Source organism: Anguilla anguilla, chromosome 11 (assembly GCF_013347855.1).
Source record: "Anguilla anguilla isolate fAngAng1 chromosome 11, fAngAng1.pri, whole genome shotgun sequence".
Classification (NCBI taxonomy): Eukaryota; Metazoa; Chordata; class Actinopteri; order Anguilliformes; family Anguillidae; genus Anguilla; species Anguilla anguilla.
This window is the reverse complement of record NC_049211.1, coordinates 21,024,238-21,041,066: the sequence shown is the minus strand read 5'-3', so window position 1 is coordinate 21,041,066 and position 16,829 is coordinate 21,024,238. Positions and strand designations below refer to the sequence as shown.

At 42.6% G+C, this 16,829-nt stretch overlaps 1 protein-coding gene across 1 annotated transcript in view; it reads right to left on the bottom strand.

Moving 5' to 3' along the window:
* samd10b (sterile alpha motif domain containing 10b) overlaps positions 1 to 15,860 on the bottom strand; it is a 43,080-nt gene extending 27,220 nt beyond the window's left edge. Inside the window, exon 1 of the mRNA XM_035380833.1 lies at positions 15,646 to 15,860. Within this exon, the coding sequence (XP_035236724.1) occupies positions 15,646 to 15,658 (13 nt within the window). The 5' untranslated portion in view covers positions 15,659 to 15,860. The remainder of the gene's footprint in view (positions 1 to 15,645) is intronic.
* Between the last annotated feature and the right edge of the window lie 969 nt (positions 15,861 to 16,829).

Below are 16,829 nucleotides of genomic sequence, written 5' to 3'. Positions count from 1 at the left end.
GCTGGAAGGTAAATTATTCAGGTTTATTAAATCCCCTCTCTCATCCCTACCCCATCGGCTTGGACCAGCTCTTAGCTTCGTCAGGATTTTCTGAAAATTAAATTTACAGATATGTACAGGTCTCAGGAAGGTCATTACAAACAGCCTCATGGTACATTAAGGAAGCAGTTTTTAAAATAATCTATTCCTTATATAAAATAGAATATTAGACAATGAAATAGACTATTTTTATTTCGATTTTACCATTCTTCAAATTCAAGCTTTAGGAAGCAAATATAGCTCACATTTTTGCCTTTATAATCCATAACTTGGCCAAAGACCCCATCCTAAAAAATATGCATTGCCATTAGACAAGGTGGTGGTCATAGCACCATCTTTCCAAAGCCTTTCATTAGTACACGGACACACATTTTTTTTTCAAAGCCTCTACTTCACTTCGCTGCATGAGCTGAGGGTGGCCGAAATTTTATCTTGCATTAATTTCACGCTTCTGTTACACATTAAATATGAAAAGCTAAAAATAGAGCAAAACATCCCTGAATAATACCAGCTAAGTCTACCTATCGCTGAAACATGCCCCTGAGCCAACGGGTCCAATCCGCACTGGCCATGTATTTACTGTGGAGAATCCTACGGGACCTATTTCTAACCTCAGGAATGAAGCATAAAATCATTTGATCTTGACAGAGCGGTGGTAAGAAGTGAGGTCCTATGAAGTAAAGTAGTTCTAAATCCCCAGGGCCTCCCACACTGCACTTCCCCATTCTCCATGCAAAAATACTGGAGCAGCAATCGCAGTAATAGGACCACAGTCATGTCAAAGCTCCCTGAGAAAAAAAGGGATTTCCTTCCTCAGTGACATAAATTAAATACGTTAAATCAAAAATAGCGTATAGCTTGCAATGCCTTGTTTTGCTCTGGGAAAAAATTGGGAACAATGCAGCACCTGCCGGTCACTGGCCTTGGTGACCCCAGTGAGGTCTACCTCCTGGATTTATGTGGGCCACCCTCCTGTGTCCTCTCCAGGGGGGAGAGATGGAGGAACTGTGGCTCTGGTCTACCAGTGGGGTGTATTTTCAGCTCATCAGAAAGAATATTGCTGACTGGGATGACCCCATGCAGAGCTGCAATGTCACTGCGCCGCATGCTATTGATTTTCCTTCTGTATTCCATAACACGCAATTGGGTTTCTGACCAAGGGTGAGTTCGCCTATGCACCCTTCCCTGGTGTCACTGCACTGTTGCCTGACACACCATCCTTTGAGAATGGAGTGCAAGTAGCCCTACTTCCCGTTGCTCTGCTTTTGCTTTACTAAGCCTTCAGGCACACCTGTGCAGGTTCAATGTATCACAGACAGACACACAGGAGACATGTTGTGTGTTTCTTCAGTTTAAAATATTCTTTGGTCATCCACACTACATAGGTTTTCCATTGTCTACCAGGTCGCTTGCTACTGCTCAGCTCACCACAGCATTCTTGCTTTCCAACAATGTATTAAACAGTTGATTTTGACAACGTTTTGGCTATATCTCTGATGGATTTATTCTAATTTTCAGGCTCAGGATGGCCTGCTTAGTTGGCATTGACATGTATCTAGTCCTCATGTTGAGAGACAAAATGTCACACCTTGAATGAACTCTAGACCTACTGTTAGCTTTCTTATGCATGAACTGATGATGCAAAGATACACTGCTGGCCAACAAACAAACAACCTAATTGTCCAATTACGTCTGCTCCTCTAAAACAAGGGGGGGGGGGGGGTATGTATGAAAAGGTTGTAACGGATCACTGGATATGGATGAAAATACCATTAAATTAAAGCTGACAGTCAGCGCTTTAACCTCACATTCGCCGTTTCATTTCAGATCCGATTTGGTGGAGTACAGAGCCAAAACAACAAAAACTGTGTCACTGTCCAAATACTTAAGGACCATATATTGTATATAATTTTCATTATGTATGGGTGTTAATGGCATAATACATCATGCAATCACTACAGATTAAATTCCCAGTTAAATAAAAAATAAAGTTAAATATTAAATAAAAGAGTTAAATGAGATATATGCTACAATTCCTGGATCATTAACCACAGACAGTCTGAGAGAATACAGTCCATTGTACTTTGGGGGCTCACCATGGCACAACAAAATTCCCTCTCTTTATGAGAGGATTTAGGAACATCTGCTTCAGGAAAACCATGCAGCAAGCTGTTCCAATGATCCATCAAGTCTAAATGAGCATTTTTCTGTTCTCAATCTGGGGCTTTTTCCAAATTGAATCAAGCAATAGGGGGCAGCAAAAAAAAAACAAAAAAAAAACGTAGAGAGTGAGAGAGAGGGAGATATTTCTAACAGTACAGTCTGCATGTGCACCAATTAAAGTGACTCACCATCAAGCCCGGAGTCTGGCTTCACTGACACTGCATCGGCTGTACTTCTGTTGTTTCCTGCCTGTGTCTCGATGTGTCGGGATCTCTCCTCTAAGATTGGCTGAGTGCGCCTCAAAGTCAAATTCCCCATCGCCCACTCACAAACAACTCCGTTTCCACAGACAAGCAGAAGGAGAGGCGCAGCTAGCCAAAGTGCATGGCCGCCGACCCTTCCCCCTTCTGACTCCCAATTAAAAAGCAGCGTTGCACAATGACAACTTTTATGCTTCCAGTGAAATTCAGCTCAGCTGAGGATGGAAAGCATTTCGAGAGGCATGTTTCCTGACTGGCGACCCTATGCCACATTTCTGCATAATTCAAAGAAACAGACCAAACATTCATCACCAAATGGATCCATCTTCAACAGAATATATGAGAATATTTGCCAAACTGAATGCTTGGCCCAACTGAATATCTTTCTGCCATTGTTAAATTGGCATGCATCATCTGCACCCTACACACTGAGTAAGACACATTATGTACACATTTAGTTATGTGTCTAAAAACTGGATGTTTGTCATGTATTTAATTCACTCATTTCAATACTAGAGGGTTAAACACGGTTTGGTTAAGCTGATTAAACATGATACTTTCATTCTTGTGCCTTCTTGGGCCTATTACTAACGAGAGCCCTCTTCGCACGGCACTAGTATTACCTGGGGACCTCTAGGAACTTGTAATAATTGCGGACGTCGTCTGTGATCTTAATCCCGTGCGAATCTGCCATGTCCATAATTTGTAAAGTAAAAATTCCACCGCAAATGACCTACCATATTTCGCCAAAAACACAGAGGTCATGTGATAATATTAGTCCCGTGCAAACCATAGTCTCGGTGACTTAGGGTCATATTTTACTGTTACGCAGAGTAGAGCCTTGACATTTTCAATCATATCCGGGGGGATAATGTCAGTAAATTCGAGTAAAATGCGCAGCACGAATGCGCCGCACGAAACACAGACATGGGGGGGGGGGTAATTTCTAAATCACATGAGGTCCCCAGGCAATACTAGTCCCATGCGAATAGGGCTTAGGAGATATCTCACATACATACAGAACAATAAAGAAACAACAAAGCCAGGTCTTGCAAGTGAGAATGGATGAGGCTAGCGTGTGTCTATCTTTAATACCCATAGCATAGCTGGCTCTGGTGGAGCCACTGAACTTCTCCACCAACTATAATATTTATTGTGGCAGTGGGCGGCAATAGTAGCTGGGGAGCAAATGTGTCCCCCCCAATGTCAAACTCACTCCTACGCCCCTGGAGATAGGGACAATGTTAGCTTGTGCGGGCATTTAGAAACCTGCGTGACGTATCAGGAAAAAGAGCAGACTGAACACAGAGCTCTGCTCCCTTTCTCAGACATTCACTTTCAGCTTAACTACTGATAGGGGGCAGGGCACCGTGCTCTGCTATAATCAGCAGCATAATCCCTGATCTGTGGGGCCCGGGAAAGCAGTCAGATGGCGACAGCATTGGCGTGATGAATGTGCCCGTGACCGTACTGATGTGTTTCTAACAGCACGTATTGACCTGTCACTCACTGGACTTGGTCCCCCCGCGATGCGCGGGGAGGGGAGGGGAGGGGAGGGGAGGGGAGTGGATCAAGTGTTTCACACTCCTGGCCAATCAATAAATATTACTATGGTGTCCTGGCCTAAAACAAGAGAGAGTCGGATTGGCCTATCATTCAGCACTCTCTGCTGGTGCTTTATTGAGTGTTTATTGAGCGCTCCGGGCTATGGCACAAACCAGAGCGGACTTTCCCATGGGGAGCAAGCGGAGGGGAGGGTTCAGGGTGAGAGGGTTCAGGGTGAGAAAGCAGGTCGCCAGGAGACCACTGAAGGGGACAGGCATCTACAAACAGACACTTCGCAAAGTTTAACAGTTCGTATCTAAGAACCCACCCTTTCACACTTGGGCCCATCCTTTGTCCAAGGAGCGGAGAGGTTATTATCACATCTGGCAATCTGTCAAAACCCGATTGTGAGGAAAGACAGATGTGGCCATTTATTTCGGTTTCATTTATTCTCAATGAGAGGCACCCAGGGAATACATTGGCAGCAAATGATCGTAATCCAAATAATAAATCAGACGGAGCTGGCAAACGTGTGAGCTGGCGTCCTAGCGCTGGCAAGGCGCAAGCTATTCTAAAACGCACGTCGCCAGCGGAGACATGATCAACGCTCAAGGGATCAATGAAATACAAACTGCCACAAATAAAATGTGTCCCTAAAATAGGCCGTTGTGTCCTCACCAAAACGCAACTTTGGCATGGTGAGCTGCGTTTACACAGACTGCAAGCGACCGGTTACAAACATTTGGTGCGAATCAGGGTCAAGCTTAGCACCCCAGACCTGGGCGGCTGAAAGCCGCGGGGAGGGCAGGGGCAGATGGAGGAGACGGCATCCAGAGGTAAAGTCAGAAAGTCACTGGAGTGACTCAGAGAGCAGAGGCGTGACACAGGCGCTCACCCAGAGCTCTCTGCACGGAAACAGGGGGAGGGGGAGGGGGAGGCCGCATCAGGGCAGGGCAAATGGGACAGTGCTGTCGCATCACAGCTCTCAGACAAATCTCTTCAAACTGAACACACACACATGCTCACGCGCATGCACGGCGAACTCGACAACAACAAATGAACCAACTCAAACAAACCGATGCCAAGACCTGGTGACAATGCCCAGGACTGAATGTGAATAAAAACAGAGCCTGGGGCATGAAACATATGCTCTGAAGCCAACACAAATAACAAACACGAGAGAGAGCTTAGCAGCAAGACTCCCTCTTTACTCTCTGTCAGAATCAGGGCCAAGTCATTCATGCACTGCGCTCCACACTTGCATCTTCCAGGAGATCAAAAACGGGGGGGGGGGGGGGGGGGGGGGGGGGGGGGAGGCAACAGCACTTGTGTAGCGGGAGGAATTCTCGGTACAGAACAATGCCAGGAAACCGTGGTCCTTTGCCACACCTGATTAAATAGGCATAGTTTACCCAAAGGCATGAAAAGTTCCTATTTCATGCCAGCTTCTATTCTCAAGTCAAGTGTAACTAGAGGCAGAGGCCAGAAGGCCAGAATCAGGTCTGTGCAGCTCTGTGCATAGGCAACCACCAGTGCCAGGTGAGGTTCTCATGATCTGACCTTCAATTTGTCTGCCCAGTCAGCTCTGCTAATGTCCTTGACTCCTTTTCAGAGAAATCAGGCCCTTCTGCAGCTATCCCATTAGCTCTTCCTGCACCAGCGATGCATTGTGGGTGCTGCTAAAGTGACAGCTTTTCAGAAACATGCCAGGCTGTTCCAATTTGAGGGAAATGGGGGGTGAGATGCGACGAATGACTCGGTGAGCCTAAAATATGTTGTTCATTAAAGAATGGATCTGTGGAAATTCACCTGCTGTCTGCATGCCTATTCAGCCTTCATCTCTCTGCAGCTGAGCAGTCAAGCGAATTCACGCTAACCTCCCTCTGTTCAGAGCAGTTTTCCTACCCTGTCTCTGAGTTTTGTTGCATAGCTTCCCACCCCTTCCCTTTTTCGCCAGCTTAATTGTAGCGACATCAGCGTAGCGCGTGCTCTGTTTGCTCTACGATGTCCCATCCGACAGCTCAGCCAATTACAGCCACAATTTGTTGGCACCGGCGCCCGTACACTCTCAGGTAATGGCCAGGCACCAACCATTTAAAAATGAAAGGAAGGAAATCAAAGATGTGACTTGGTATTCCTGCAACGCCCCTGGCGATCTCCGTATGGGCTTAATGCTTCCAGCTAGGTCTGTCTCATTCCATTCTGCCCTGAAGCCAGTCTGTCTGCCCCTTCAGTAGGCCCCTCCTCCCCAATGGAACATGAACCTCATTTTAATCTATTGCAATGCTGAGAAAAGGGCACATAAATTGCTTTTGTATCCTACACTAGTCTTTTCAACTACATCACTACTCTCCAACTGTAACCTCCCGTTCCCACAATGCCCTAGTCAGCCTTTTGTGTGAGCACCTCAGGCTTTTCTTGATATCAGACATTCTTACGTACCAGGTACAAGTTGTCTGTTCACAAAATAATTTGGCCTGTTGTACCAATTGTAGTGCATATTTCTCAAATGCAAGTGAATGTACCCTCTCTCTCTCTCTCTCTCTCTCTCTCTCTCTCTCTCTCACACACACACACGTGCACACACAGCATGCCAAACTTGCATTCATACAGACCACATCGGACATGCTCGCCTGCAGAAAGGAACATGGATATAGCCATGCACACAGAGATGGGGGTTTAATAGTACATCCCATAACCTATTACTGTTATGTGCAACATGGGAGACTAGCATGACAGTGGAGCATGATATTTAGCTAACTCCAATTTTGTAGGTTACATTCCCAGATGGGGCACTGCTGGTATAGCCTTGAGCAAGATACTTAGCCTGAATTATTTCAGTAAATATTTAGCTGTATAACTGGACTGTATGTAAGATGAAAGTTAGCTGTGTAAGCTGCTCTGGGTAAGAGCATTCTTCTCCATAATTATTCTACCTGTTGTTTCAGTGGTACAGTATTTTAACTGTAAGTGCACACTGCAGGACTTCCTGCTTACTGCACAATTTTCTCAATGTCCTTTAAGCCAAAGAATAATATGTGCATGAGTATGTCTCAGCACCTTTGAGAAGAACAGTAAATCTGAGTGCCTGGCTACAGTTCAGTAGTAATGCGGTCTCTCCTGCATGCCAGAAATTTGCAGTAAGGCTCTTCCTCCTCACAGTCTCTCCCATCATGCTTTGTGTCACTGTGTACTGGCCCTTGCTAACAGCAAATGGGGTCCTTTTGTGATCATCTGTGTGGTTGCTGTAATTACATTTCACAGTGGTGACAGAGTGCAACCAAATGGGGTCATCTCCTAGTTCTCACTTCAGTTCATTGGCCACAGGTGTCATTTATTTTACAGTCACTCCATTGTCAATTATCCACAAATTAATTAAACTTTCTGATTTGTAGATAGTCACCAAGGATGACAGAAGACAACCGAACGGCAAATGTGAATGAAACATGACCTGGCTGAAGGTCACCAATGATGTTGTTAAAGGGCCCCATCAAAAGTTGTTAAATGATGTGTTACAATTTTAGTCAATTTTAGACATTTACAAGGAACAGTCAATAAACTGTATTCTTTATAGTATAGTTATTTATTTTTGTTTATTCCCTCCTATTAAAGCAAATTACCACTTACAGTGTGTGGTTTTTGTAATTCCAGAAGATGAATATTACTTTGATAGTCTCAGATTAACCTTCCCCATCCCCCACTCACAACGCATGTTGCTGGCATTAGTTAGGCACTGGTGGTATTCAAGAGCTGTGTCTTCATGTCAGTATCTCCCCATGCTGACAAACAAGTGAAGAGCTTCAGTCTTATCCTACTAAGCCAGTCTAAGTCCTGAAGAGTCATTTAAAAAGTGGACACGTTGTGCTTAGCAGGATCAAAGAAGAAGGTTCGATGATCTATAGATTAAATAGAGGGAAGAAGATTGTAAAATCATCATCCTTTGCCTACGGCTTCAGACCCTTGTTTCTCAAGTATACTCCTGGGAAGGTACTTTTAATTAATTAAGTAAACACATAAAGGAAGAGAAATTTGTACAGGGCTGATATTATTGATTTTTTTCTTGCTTTTGGTAAATAAAGCTAATTAGAACATCAGAGAGCAAGCCATAATTAACCGCTAACATACTACCTTGAATATTTATTTTATCAAATCAAGATTTGTTTTTTTTTTTTTTTGTAATACAATTCCATGTAAAAAATCCCACACACGTGCAGTGATTACATATGGTGCAAAATTAACATGTTAATGATAATACTGGAATACAAGAGGACAAATTGGTGGTTCTATCCTATTCATTAGTGTTGGGCCATCACCCTTAGATCTCAATTCTACACTGAGGGCGCATTTAAAGAAAGCTCTTCATTTGTCTTTGTCTAATTACAGCATTTCTTTATTTAGGTTCCTCAGCTCTCAATCATCATTCTGAATTGGTGGCATTCTGCCAGATACATGCACACACACAGAGACACACAGACACGCTACATACACACATAACAAAAGCTCAAACCAAAACTGTTTATGCAACATAGATAAATGTGCTCTTAAATGCCTTCTCCATGGGAATAACACCCCATCCCCAATTTACATGTAATTAATAATAATGAATAACATTTCCTTGCATTTATACAGCGCTTTTATGGCACCCATGTGCTTTTAACAGTGATGAGAAGGACACTCGTCTCAACCACCACCAATGTGTAGCACCCACCTGGGTGATGCACGGCAGCCATTTGCACAAGAATGCACACCACACACCAGCTGAGGAGGAGAGGCAGCAGTGTAGCATAGTGGGTATGGAACTGGGCTCGTAACTTAAACGTCACAGGTTTTATTCCTGGTTAGGACACTGCTGTTGTACCCCTGAGCAAGGTATTAACCTGTACTGCCTTTAAGTACCAGCTGTATAAATGGATGCAATGTAAATGCTATGTAAAAAAAATGGTTGTGTAAGTCGCTCTGGATAAGAGCATCTGCTAAATGCCAGTAATGTAATGTAATGAGAGGGAGAGAACAACTGTTTTAGCCAGTTAAATCAGGGGATGATTATGCGGGAGGTTGAGAGAGCCAGGTTGGGAATTTAACCAGGACACCAGGGAACACCCACACATACAGACCATTTGTAGACTCTCTCAGCTTCATTGCTTTGAGAGTTGAAGCAGGCAGAATTTCAGACTGGCCCAAACGTTCATTTGGCACATTATAGATCCACACATTATAAGGCCGAAAAGCTCTAATTTTCTCTAGTGCAAATCCCTCCTAATCCAAGGACAAGGTACCATTCTACGGTGAGTTTCAATGAAATCAGGTCAAGCGGGCACAGATATCCCATAGTGCCTAGCACCTCTCACATACCATCTGAGGGACACGTGGATTAATCTGAAAACAGGATCCTTTGTTTGCCCTTGTTTTTATTGTTGACTGTTTGCTTACCCTCTGCAATACAGAAATTTAACAACTCTCATCTGCCACTGTGATTTAGGCTTTCCCTCAGTTCAATATCTCAACTCAATCAACTAAATGTCCTGCTATGTTGTTGTGTTGTTATGTCAATGTGGATGTCAATGTTTGCTCTTAGTGTATGAATCAATATGTTCTCATTTTTGGCACCGATTGTGAAAAATCTATCTCTCTACCTATCTATCTATCTACTGTAAATGGTTAAATTAGGAAAAGATGAGAATATCAGTGGTTGTTCATATGTCAAAACCCACCTAAGAACCAAAGAGAAAGCTTCCGGATTTGAGGGAATAAACTAATTTTCCATACTGAACTGCAACTTCAATGCTTCAGCAAACTATTACTCTGACCCCAAATATTAGCAAATACCCACCCGAATAAATGGATCCTTTATGAAATGTAGACTTTTAAAATGCATCCTAGCTCAGACACCCAAAGGGAATTTTACGTTTCTGTGCAGAAATGAGAATCCTGAACTGATGCCAATGTAATGCCAGAGCTGAGTTTCAGGGGGAAGCTCCACAGATGCAGTGAGGATTCTTCAGGAAGTGGATCTTAAAGGGTTGGCAGTTTGAAACTGTTGCAATATGCTCCCTTTCATGGTGCATTTACGCATCATCGACAGAAAGCACGCAGTCCTGATGTGTGTGAGCTCTACCCCCCCACATACTTTCTACTGACACTTCATGTGCCCCTTTTGTGCTGTTGAGGCAGTTTTAGGCAGCCAGAAAGAAATTCTGTGTATTTCAGTTATTAAGGTTCATGCACATGAGCGTGAGTTAGTGAGCGAGTGAGTAAGTCACTATCATTGGAAGGGGAAGCGGGGGTGGGTGAGTGCCTAGTAGAACCAGTAGTGTGAAATAATGGACTGAATTACACTCTGTCCATGCCTAGAAATCTAGCAAGTATTGTATATAGTTGTATATCCAAATAAATAAATAAAAAACCACTAGGGATGAACTGTCTCTCCCTTCTCTCTCTCTCTCCAATCTCTCTCTCACACACAAGCGCACACAAACAATAATGTAAGGGTTGCCAAATAAAAGGCTGCCAGTTCACTACTCCATTCAGCAGCAGCATCCCTGATTTCACCAGTTAAAGGAGGAGAAAGAGTTGGGCAAATGCTGCACACAGCAAAAGCTCTGATTGCTGTCTGCATCTTTGCCTCCTCCCTCTAAGCCCTGAATAGAAAAGGCTAATGAGCAATCACAGCATCTGTTTCTCTCTCTCCTGTTTTTCCCATGTCTCTCTCCTCAGAAACAGGCAGCAAACAGAACCATGAACCATGAACCAAAGCTAGCACAGGACAGTGAACCAATGAATGTGAGGCCTTTTTTAAAGTGTGTTCTCCGCATTCTGAACATTAATGATCAGAAAAATCTACAGCAGGGATGGATTCAAGGGGTGGGTGGGTGTTTGTTAACGAGGAATGCAATTATATAGATTAAGATGAGACGTCATTCCAACGCTGGTCCCTGGTTATTAACTTAGTAATGAATTCATTTGATTATTTATTTATTTTGAGCCAGAGCCACACGTCCAAAAAAGGCTCACATCTTCCATAATTGGAACTGACTCTTTAGGTAATAGGACATGAAGTAGACTGTGGATGGGTTTAAAGCTATCAGAGACTGATGGGTTTCTGTGCTGGTAGTAGTTCATTCCCTATTGCCCTGTAAAAAAAACAGCTCCCATTAATCCCATTCTGCTGTTTCCGTCTTTTTATGCGTGGATGGGGTATATTAAGAACTTGTCAATGTGAATGAGAATCTATGACCTAATCTGTCCATGTGCACAAGCGAATGTATGCGCACACACACACACACACTCACATAGAAAGCCCCCTTTCCCACTCCCTCTGTCCACATACACTCACAGATCTTTCTCACTTTTCTCTTACAATCATATATATATATATATATATATATATATGGTGATGATTGTAAGCGAAAAACAGACCCTATTCACTTAATACACCATGGCAATCACATTTCATGTTCCAGGGCTTTGAATTAAATGACTATGTCATGCCGCACTGCTTTGGCTCTCTTTGAAGGAGAAAAAAGTGGGAAACAGCTTTCTTACTGGCTTCAAGCAACTGGCATCCATTTGGTCAGTGGTGAGATGGGGGGGGGGGGGTAGTGGTAAAACGCTTTAAAATGATGTCTAATTAGTATCACCCTTTCAGCAATTTCTCCATTTAATATTTCCTCCCTTTTACTTAGAGCAAAAAGCTAATTAAAGAGGAGATATTGGACACGGCCCCTTGCATTCTTTAATGGGGGAGAAGTGTGGCGGAGGGTGTCTCGGACCCTGAATGAGACCATCGAGGTGGAACAACAGAGGATACTGTGCTCCACGAAGAAAAGAGTCCGAAGGAGAGAAACACAGTGGAAGCTGGGGGCTGATGGGCCAAGAGTGTTCCCTCAAACAATTATTTAAATCCCAGCAAAGCTAATGCCTTACCCAAACACTGCCCACATTGGTTAAATCAGCTGTCACTCAGCCACTAACACTGCCACGGAAATGCCGCACGCGGCAACCTGGGACAACTGTCAATTTGCAGCAGAAGATTTCTCCCCCTCACAATTAATCAATGCACTTAAAGGCTCTGGGGAAGATAGGTGAACATTTATCTGACGCACAGCCTGTGTGGTGTAAAATACAGGGTGCCCCTCAGAACCAGATGATAACTACTAACTGAGACTACTAACCAGACCCTGCTCCAATAGCATATGGGCTGGAGGTGTCAGACTTCATAGTGCCATTGGACAGTGGTATATGATAGAGTTTAAACAATACATCCATTATCTTAACATTGCCATTCATTTCCATTTCTACAAAGATGCCGACATTCCCCTGGAAAGCATGGTCTAAACTTGCCTTTATTCTCATGAGCAAATTTACTTGACTTTGCAAATAATGCAGAACAAAAACATACGTAGGAAATGATTTATTACCACTGCCTGCGCCATTTAATTACCAGTACATATGTTCAAGTTATTAATCCAAGACATGTCTTCTTATTTTATAAGCTCTGCCTCATTTCATGTTCCTTCTGTAATTCACCTTCTGCAAATAGCACAAGGAGAAACTCATTTTCTTCATTTTTTCCCATGAAAATTCTAGGACCCCAAGTAGGGAGTGAGTATTGTTAAGGATATTTGGAGTGAAATGGGGGAAATGCCATGGACTGGCAAAACACTAGTGCCGTCTCCAGCGATGCTCTGAGCTCCAGGCACATCTTAGAGAAAATACACTGCTGTCGTGTCTCCCCTTCCTCTGGTTTCCTTGCTGTGTCCATGATCAACAGGGAACTCATAACCTCTCCTGTCCAGCTGCTGTCTGAATCAGTGTGATGGGATAAGAGGATGAGCCAGACTGGATATCCTGTACAACAACGGGATATGAATTGAGGCCATGGTTTGTAGCCTGCTATGACAAATACCCGTGGGGCAGGGGGGGGGGGCTAGAAATCCCCTTAAAGTGAGATCAGAAGGCATTGTGTAGCACAGAGTAATGATGCTGGCTGGAGGGTGAGAGGACCCTACCGTGTGAGTAGCCTGAGGTGACACAGCTGGGAAAGCACAGAGGAGGCCAAACTCCACTAAAATATTTCCTTCTAGTCTTTCTAAGGGGCCTTTTAGGAGGGTCAACAAATGGACCATAAAGTGTGCCGCAGGCATCAGAGAAAAGGCAAGTAAAATCAACCACAAGCAGAGACAAAAAAAATTGTGCTTGGAAAGAAAATATGTTTTTTTATGGGCCTGTTCTAAAGGATATAGAATTGAACGTGGCAGACAAATGTAAAAAGCAAACAAATGTATGTGGCCAGCATGTGGTTTAAAGGGTGATAGTCAGAGATTTCTGATCAGGGTAATGGTAGTAAAAACAGAGAAGTGAATTAGCATGAGAGTCCCACAGCATGTAGGCTGTGCCTGTTCATCTGATAAGCAATCAGACGTGACATCTCAGCTTCTCTGTCGATCAGGATAACAGAGTCTAAGAGGATGTTAGAGGTGTTTGGATTGGGTACCCCCTCCATGAGTTCTGTGTGCCTCTCCTCTGCTCCTACATCACAGAAAGAAACCATTAACTATCTCTTGTATGCATGTGTGTGTGTGTGTTTGAGTGTGTTTAGGGTGGGGTGGGGGTGGGGTGGGGGGGGGGGGGCAGTTGGCTTAAACAGTACTGTGCTGGTGTTGGAGTCAGTTTTGATGGCAATTGCTGATGCGTTAAGGATATAACTAACTATATAAATACATAAATTAATATATTAATAAATAAGCAGGAGCAAAAGAAAAGATGATAGTATTTATGTTTTATATTCTGCCTTACTGTTTGTTTGAACACTGAGACTCAAATATAGAGATCTACACACAGAACACATAGGACATCAAATAAAATAAGCAACAAAACATACATTCGGGAATATGCAAATTACATTTATCCATTTACATTTATTAAGTTTATTGGTAATGACCTCAGAGTTTCTCTAGTGGAAGATACATTTTTTAATGAATGTTACAATACCACAGTCTCAGGGTAATGCAACAGCTCTGTGGTCTATATTAATTAGTAATGGATAAATGGATAATGGATAAACAGTAGATTAATTCATTATGAACGATGCTATGTTACCTTGATGCTGTTGTGCACCCGAAAGTATACAAAAATCCCTGGACCGACAAACTTTTAGTCTGCATATCTTTGATCAAATCCGTCAATGAAGATTATGAAAATGTTTTGTTTAATTGCTCACACATCTGGGAGATGTTAGCGTAAATAAACTGCTGAGAAAATAACACAAACCATCCAATGTCTCCAGCGTTTCACCATACAGTTTCTCAAGTCTCTCCACCCCTCCTTAATCATACATTAGTAATGTACCAACACTGTTTCCTCGCGTTTTTTTGTTTTTTTTTACATTGAATTTTTATTGTTCCCTGCTTTTGCTAAACCAACAAAAGACTTACACATCCACGTTCTGCACGGTTCTTTTCCCCGGGTCTTTTCGATAGATAGTCTATGTTTTTGCAACATCAAATACAAATTGGTAGCCTATATTACGCTACGTTTAGTGTTGGTAAATGTAGCCTATGTCACGAAGTGAGTTTTTCGAACAAGAGGAAAACATTTTAAAATCAGAAACAAACGACTATCACACGTTATCCAAAACGATGATCGTGGACGCAGACTGAATTTAGAACTACGTTGCTATCCATTTCAGCACCAAGTCTAACCAATGCACTCCCCTCCATTCCAACCGTCCGACGTTCAGTGAGCTGAATGCGTTTACTAAATCAATCACAAAATCAGAGCGTGTGCAGGCTGTATAGGCTATTCTTGAATTAGTCACCCGGAAGGTATGCCGGACTGTCACATGTAAACGAATAAGTGAACTTGCACTACCTGAGAGGGCACACGAACAATGCCAACCTCTGTTGCATCGGTTAGGCTAGGTGTGAGCAATGTCCGTGCGTTGTATCTCGGATTACGATCTCAAAATCAGTTTAGCGTGTTTAGTAGCCCCTCCAAAGGAAGCCTAGACATGTTCTTCAAACAGAAAACAAAATGTAAAATCAATTATTTAACTTCCAGGGTGTTGTTTAAGTAGACTTTTGAGTCATAAAACTATGTCCTTTCTGTTATTATTGAATGAATATTCGTAATACTATTCTTTTCTCAGTTGCGAGTGGTGTGTGATACAACAGTGTTCATCATATAGCCGAATGCTGGCGGGCTGTAGTTAAAATCGGGAAAAATACGATTCTTATAAGAACTTCTATATCGTATATAGGCTGCCTTGTAGCTCGCTAATTGAGCTAATATAATGAAGCTAGATAAAACGAAATTAAAAGCAAAAGACATTCTAACTTTCACAAAAAGGCTATGCCTACAACATTTTCCCAAAAACTACTGTTTTCTTAAAATTTGACATTTGTATTTTAATATAAGTCACACATGAATGACAACAGAAGATTATATCTCCTCATAATCATTTCTCTTGTTTTTTATGCCTACACGAGCCTCTTTGTGGTCATGCTTTGTATGCGTACAGCCGAACATCACGTGGAACTTCACAGATTTAAAATTTCTTTTTTAAAGAAATTATTACAATGAAGACAATTTTAGTGCAATTGCGCGGTGAATGTTAAACAGAATATTATGTTTTTCTTACCGTCCACGGCCATGGTAGGTCTCTGTGTAGGCTGTCTCTCCGTGGTTTTGTTTAGAAATAGCCTCCCATGCTTTTCGGTTTCTGGCAACTGGAAAGTGGACGGTTTTGCTCTCGTGTGTCCTCCGGTGAGACTGCTGTGCCTAGGTTGACGCGTACCTCCGACTGCCAAAGCACTGCCTGCGTCTGACTTGACTCCCCAGCGTTCATTCACTTTCATAAAAAATAAATAAATAAATAAATAATACGACTGACCGGAAACACTTTCTATTTAACTCCTCCCCTTAATACCTGACCGCCTGAACCGGTGAAAGATGGTCAGTTTACAAGCGCTCGAACAATCAAAAAAATCGAGATAGAATTTAATAGTTAATAAATCTTTGTATTTGTCCAATGAAAACGTGGGTAGGCGAAATGCATTCACGGTTTAAATATTCAAAGCAAGGCGCACCTAGCACGCTGTGAGTACCTGCGATTCTGCAGAAATTCTGTGACAGATAAACCATATTGTCAGGCATATTGAACTTAAGACTGAAAGACAAATTTGAAGGACAAGACAAAATAGAAAGACTGTTTTTTTTTTATTCAAAAAAGTCCTCAGTATTTTGTTCCAATCACCTAAATTTGCTAATTAGCACAATTATTAAACCAGGGGGTAGAACGAATATAGTGAAATCAACTGGCTGAGTTCATACAGGTGGACAAAACACATGAAAAAAAGGCAGGACTTTTACTTTTGGACCCCTGGACTTTCTGCCTCTGCTTATCCAGGTAGCTTGTTTCAAGGGAAAACTGGAGTAAGCTGAATTTAAGTTCAAATCGGTCTAATGTTCATACTAGCAGCTGGCATTGCCTTGCTTAAAGTGATATATTGTATTCTTAAAGTAATAATGACAAAATAACTTTTCCCAACATGTGGATACCCAAACATTCTGTGATTGTCACATCATTTATCAGAGGCTGAATTCCTCTGCAGACGATCATTTCTTCCAGGCTTTAGCTTACGAATAAAGCAATTGAAATTTAGAAAAAAGCATACAACATAGCCATTGGGTGGGGTCTGAGCCTCACTGAATTGATAGAATGGCTGAGCTTTGTTCAGCGGGACACCTTTATGTGAAGACCCTATTGACTCAAATGGTTTTTCACAACCTTCCTGCTCACTAAACTGAATGCAGTGTCTTCAG